At 41.0% G+C, this 6,000-nt stretch overlaps 1 protein-coding gene and 1 pseudogene across 7 annotated transcripts in view; both read right to left on the bottom strand.

Moving 5' to 3' along the window:
- Positions 1-599: 599 nt before the first annotated feature.
- GABPB2 (GA binding protein transcription factor subunit beta 2) overlaps positions 600-6,000 on the bottom strand; it is a 31,700-nt gene continuing 26,299 nt past the window's right edge. For all 7 annotated transcript variants that reach the window (XM_064588506.1, XM_064588505.1, XM_045896678.3 and 4 more), the window contains one exon: positions 600-5,894. In XM_064588506.1, the coding sequence (XP_064444576.1) occupies positions 5,595-5,894 (300 nt within the window). In that variant the 3' untranslated portion in view covers positions 600-5,594. The remainder of the gene's footprint in view (positions 5,895-6,000) is intronic.
- On the bottom strand, positions 2,086-2,170 carry LOC123860768 (U2 spliceosomal RNA; annotated as a pseudogene).

The following is a 6,000-nucleotide window of genomic DNA, read 5'->3' as shown; positions in this document are numbered from 1 at the left end:
CAGTGGGGTTTGTGCTACAACCACACTGCTACTCGTATGTACTTAATAAACGTATGCTGAATTGGACTGAGATAGCAACAAGCACCTTATTAACTAAGAATAGCTGAGGAGCCAGCAGAGCAAATCTATTTCCAAGCCTCCCTGAACCTGATGGCCCATCCTTTCCCCGCCAAACCTTTCTTAGCATTGATTTTACTCCCACACAAGGCACAGAGTCATTTCCTTCAGCTACTTGGCTCTTCTCCTGGTTGTTTGCTTTTGGGAAGGGAGTGGGGAATGACAGAAGGGAGGAAGATGTAAATCTAACAAACCAGTCTTAAGCTCTCTCCATTCTCACTTCAGTCCTTACCTCCACTTGCTCTGCCTATTTCAAATAACCAGTAGGAACTAGGGTAAGGAAAATGCAGAGGGTGTGAATAGGTTAGAAGAGACCACAACAGGGGAAGGAAGACCCCTCACACACAAACACACCCTCCCCCTGGCTCCATCCTCATTAGCTCAGCTAGACAGAGAAAACTTCCTATTGAGATTTATCTGTGATCAGGGACTAGGTACAATTTTTGCCCAGGAGATGGAAAAAACTTTCAATGACACTCTGAAATGGTAAGACTTTGACATTTTATTAAGAAACATCTTTATTTTAAATGATAGTACAAAAATTATATATATAATATAGATCTGTATAAGTGTATATACACACAAATGATCACCCCCCCACACACACACCCTTCCTCATCAAAATCAAATCCTATTAAAATCCTAAATAAAAAAAGAGAAGTATATTTAAGTTTTCTTAAAACACACTGTACATAAAGCTGTCAGAAAACCTGAAAAACTGAGGACATTTTGAGAAGAATCTAGGGACCCCACCCACCCTCTTTCTCTCCTCCTCCAACATAAATGGCCTTGTCAGGAGGACAGGCCACAGGACAAAGCCAGAGAAGGGAGCTGCAGTCATTATTTTTAGTCAAGCAAGATGCCTGAAACCAACTAGGAAGCACAGGATATAGGGTATGACCTAGATTAATTCTCAGAAACAAACCACTTCAGAATAAACAGAAAATGCATGTAATAGGGAAGGAGGGGAGTGGAAAGAGGAAAGACAAGGCCCATAGATTAGAAATGACCAACTAATTAAGTTCTAGTGCCTGGGAAAGACTCAGTGAGATAAAAACAATGGGGTCACAGAAGCAGAAGTAGTTTAGAGGGGAAAGGGCGGGGGGGGGGGGGCGCGGGGAGAGATAGGGAATCACAATTTCCTGCCATTAACCAGCCAAATTGCTACTGTAGAGTCTAGGAATGTCACCCCACCCACTAATCCTAGAGAGGCTCCAAAAAAAAAAAAAAAAAAAAAAAGGCAGCAACAGAGGCTCAAAGCTACTTAATTCAAATTCATCCTTCTTACTTCTGCTCTCTTATTAAATATATTGGCATAGGAAACAGAGTACCAACTCTGAAAATATTCATCACATAAAATGGAGATAGGTAAGAGCCCTGAACAGTATATAGGTGGTGCTCACATATTCCATTCTAAAGCTCCTTTTCTGGCCATACAGAGATGTCTGCACAAGGAGGCCATTCTCCAGTAAATCTGGATAAAAACCGATTTCTACTCAATACCCAACTTTTGGGAAGAGTTCACTATATGCCTGAAATTTTCTAGCTCTGGAGGTCCATAATGATGTTTGTTAGCAGAGAGCCACACAAACTTTCTCAAAACGATCATTTCTCAAAAAGGTGAGATTTCTAACCTGGGAAAACAGATGTACAGAATGCCTGCTCCTTGTGCCGTGATCCCTTTATCTAAGGTTTCTTTCCTGTTCTGAGGTGTAAGAGAAAACCGCTGCCTAGAGGAGTGCATAGGAGGCGTGCTCTGAGAAAGGCAGCTCCAGCTTTACCCCTGACACTGCTCTGAACCATTTAGCTCCCATGGTGTCATCACGCCACATGCTAAACAAATCTCTGTAAAGCCACATACTGGTTCTCCCTGGGGTTTACACCAGTTAGAGCACACCTCTCAGAGAAGGGCCAAAATAAAGCTTTTTCTTCCTCAGCCCCTTTAGTGAAGCCACAGAAGCCCTCTTTAACGTGTTAAATGAAATGAAAATATTTCCAGGTTATGCCAGGTACTTTACTACACTTGATCTTAGCCAAAAGGCCGAGAAGCGATACCAGGTACTTTAGAGCTGAACCTTAAATAAACAAAAAGTGGGAAAATCCGTATGTATTTATAAATGTACACACCAATATGCACCCAGCAAATGGCTATTAGAAGTGCCCTGGTCATGCAATACCGAACTTTGACTGTAGAGCCTTCTGGTAAATTCATTTCTTTTACATCAATATAAAGAAAGAAAGTACTTTTGTATGCCATAGATTTCTAACATTACTGAGCAGACACAAAAATTTTAATAATGCAATGGTAAGGCTGAAGAAGGGGGAAAGCCAAAGCCAAAAATACACATGGATCTGACAGAGAAAAAGAACATCTTTTAAGGCACTGAGTTCAAAACAGAAAACCTAAAGTCAAGTTCTCCCATATCTCCATTAAAAAACCTCAACTCTGCCATTACAATTAAAAGATCCCATAGAGGTAGTGATAGGAAGGGAACTGTACATTTTATATTTATAAGTAATTTCCCTGAAGCTAAGAACAAGAACAGAAATACTAGGACTTCTTTCTTTCTCTTTTTTCGGGGAAGGCTTAAGACCTAAAATTCATAAATTAATACTGATATTGTTAAAGCAGCTTTATTTTAAAGTAGGCAATCATCCTAGGTTCCAGGTTTCTCCTGTTTAAGTACCAATTCTGAACCACCTGTCTGTTATTTGATTCTCTGTAATTCAATCTCGCCAATAAACCAGTTGGGATCCATCAACCCAGAAGATCTAGCAACATTTTCCCAACTTCCATTGCTGATCCTGAAAGATGCAAAATCATAAAATGGTATTGCCATTAATGCATTTAATATTTCTGACTACTTCAAGGAATCCTGACCTGCCATTTTCTCCATGGCAATACAACTGGGGTTCAGGGGCGCCTGGGTGGCTCAGTTGTTAGGCGTCTGCCTTTGGCTCGGGTCACGATCCCAGGGTCCTGGGATCGAGCCCCTCATCGGGCTCCCTGCTCGGCGGGAAGCCTGCTTCTCCCTCTCCCACTGCCCCTGCTTGTGTTCCCTCTCTCGCTGTCTCTCTCTGTCAAAAAATTAAAAAATAAAAAAATTTTTTAAAAATAAAAAAACAACTGGGGATCAAATCCTATTTCCCTTCTCTGGGATGCTAAAAGGTATTTCAAGTAAATAACAACAAATACCTTTTTGCTACTCTTCCCTTTCCAGACATTTCTCTTTTCTCTTTCCCTAACCCAACTCCCTATCTCAGAGACTCCATCATCAAAAATGACTTGGACTGTATTAGAGATTTTTCTAGGTGAGAATGACAGCCTCCTACAGAAAGAGAATGATAATAATTTCTGAACAGTTCCCCAAAACAGTAGGGACTCTGTATGCTCAGCAGGGAGTGCTGGATGGCAACTCCTGCCCCTAGTCAGAAGCTACCCCAGAGAGAGAGGTGGCTGGGCCTGGATATCCTCTGCAGAGTTAACCTCCACCCCCTTAACAGGCAAGGGGGGAAAAAAAAGGAATTAAAGTCAATATATACACAAAGAACATAAACCAAACATATCTAAAATGACACTTGGTCCCTCTATCTCTATAGTTAAGCTAAGGCTCTGAAATGGCACACAATAGCAGCTTATTGTTAGCACCTGGTTCACAAAGGGACTCAGAAAAAAGAAAAACATTGCAAGCTGAAAAAGGACAATTTGACAGCAGATGGCACAATTTCACCCTAGACCTTACCTAGGCTTCTCGTCATCCCCCCAAACCAAGAGTAATCTCTCAAGTCTATGGAGAAAACCTAGTTAAGGTGGCCAACAGCCAAGATTAATTTCAAACTGGTATTTTTGCTTGTAAGCCTCTAATAACAAATTTGTTTGTCAAATTTGGTTTGGCGAGTTGTTTTAGGTCTATTTTGAGCCCCACATGATTCTGCACCTCTGGAAAACTGCAGCAAATTACTTCACTAATCAAGGTAAATAGAACCATGTTAAGTTTTATTCCAAATTAAAAATGTATGTTTTCCCCATGATCGCTAATTAAGAAAACCGTATTCTAAACAGTCATTCAAATGTTTACTTGGCACATCCTCTGGTTTCTTCTTCTAATTTACAATAAAGCAAGCAAGCAGGTCTAGAAAGATGGGGGCCCAATTTCAAAGACAGTAACTTCTGTAATGTAACCTCTCCACAACCTCTCTCTCTCCATCCATATCCCCTTTCTTTTAAAAAAACTCCAAACTGGTGCACAAAGAAAACCCAGCAACAAAACACTTTCCAGAAGTGTCTAGGCAAAGGGAGCAGGCATAGTGGTAGGGAAGGAAGTCAAGCAGATGAAGTCACTGAGCCAGAATTTTTGGTTCCTTACTTTATGGCACTTCTAGTTTTTCACTCCCTTTGCCAACACACACTGAGCACAAAAGCTCTGCACAAAACCCAACCTTAAGGAAACAGAACCATTTGCTCATCCCAAGTCAAATGGAAACAAAACTCCACCAACACCCTCAGGACTCACCCCTCCCCCGACTTCTTTTTTTGCAATGAAGAGGGTACCATGTAAGCTCCACAGAAAGGCACACTTAGAAAACTCAACAAAATTTTATAAAATTAAAAAGTTGTTATTAAAGCTCGATATTATAGAAATAAATGTTTGGAAGCAAGTTGTTCTAGCAACAGACTATCCTCCTGATTTCAATTTTATAAAATCCAGCCAGAGCAAAGTTTGTATCTCGAGACCAGATTGTTTCATAACCTCACAAGCCTCTTTCTGGCCACTTTCCAGCATTGTGGAAGCACAGCCTGGAGGATTTTGAATTTACATACACTTCTCCCACATAAACAAGTTTTCTTTCCTTTCCAGTTTTTAAATATTCCACTTCAGTTTCTTAAACTGGCATCTGACTTATGGACACATAATGGATGCAGAGTTAGGCAACTATCAATTTCTTTTCAGTGAAATTAATTCAGGATAGAGGGGAATGCCTGCTCCTTTGCAAGTGGAATGTATTTCTTTCTCTTCCCAAAAGCTTGCTTCTAATCCACCTCCCAGTTAGTTTTCTTCTCTACCAGGTACACGTCATAAATCTAAGGCAAATTTTAAGGTCACTTGACGGTACACTTATTAAAGGCTCTGTGTGTCTCTACTAGGAGTGTTATCTTAAAATCTTCTGATACAAAGTCAGTTATTTAAAACACAATCAACCCACAATATCCAGCATTCTTTTACCTCTAAGCTTAAAGCAATGATGTGAGCTAAGAAATTTGGTCCTTGTTCTTTTGGTCCCTCAAAAGAAGTATTCCCTAAATTTGGCTTTGAATTTTCCAGTTGCATAGCAAGCCTTCCTGAGCCCAAGCACTGTACCCTGCTATAGTTTTCTTCTTAAGGACATTCTTAATTTTTATACAATGTCCTGTCCTCTGTATTTTCTTTTAAAAAGAGGAAAAAGATGGACACAGTACAAGTTGTGGCCCTTGCACATTAAGATGAAACAGTTTCCAAGGAAACTCCAGGATGAGGCTCCATGGTCCCTCCTGCCCCAGTCACTTCTGTGTCTCTCTCTTCCATCTCCCCCTCTGTAACTACTACAGCATCTACCTCCGCCACCTCTTCAACCATGGTGAAATCAACTCCATTGGGCTGTTGTCGGGCCATGGCCTCTAGCTTGAGGCGGTACTGTTCTGCCTCCTGTTCTTTCTTTAGGAGCTGGTGTCGGTATTCCTGAGCTCTTCGATTGGCCTCCTGGAGCTGCTGCTGGAGCAGCTCTCTTTCAGTGCCCTCCTGTAAAGGTAAACCATGTCACCACCAGGTAAGAATTCCTCATCCCAGATTCTCCAGAGAGCAGACAAAAACATAAAGAAGGGTTCAGACCTTAAAAGTTTTGGCT

The sequence above is a fragment of the Mirounga angustirostris genome, unplaced genomic scaffold (genome assembly GCF_029215605.1).
Source record: "Mirounga angustirostris isolate CCGP_5_RB_7025 unplaced genomic scaffold, mMirAng1.0.hap1 SCAF_4, whole genome shotgun sequence".
Lineage (NCBI taxonomy): Eukaryota > Metazoa > Chordata > Mammalia > Carnivora > Phocidae > Mirounga > Mirounga angustirostris.
The sequence above is the reverse complement of the archived record's forward strand: the minus strand, read 5'-3'. Positions and strand labels throughout refer to the sequence as shown.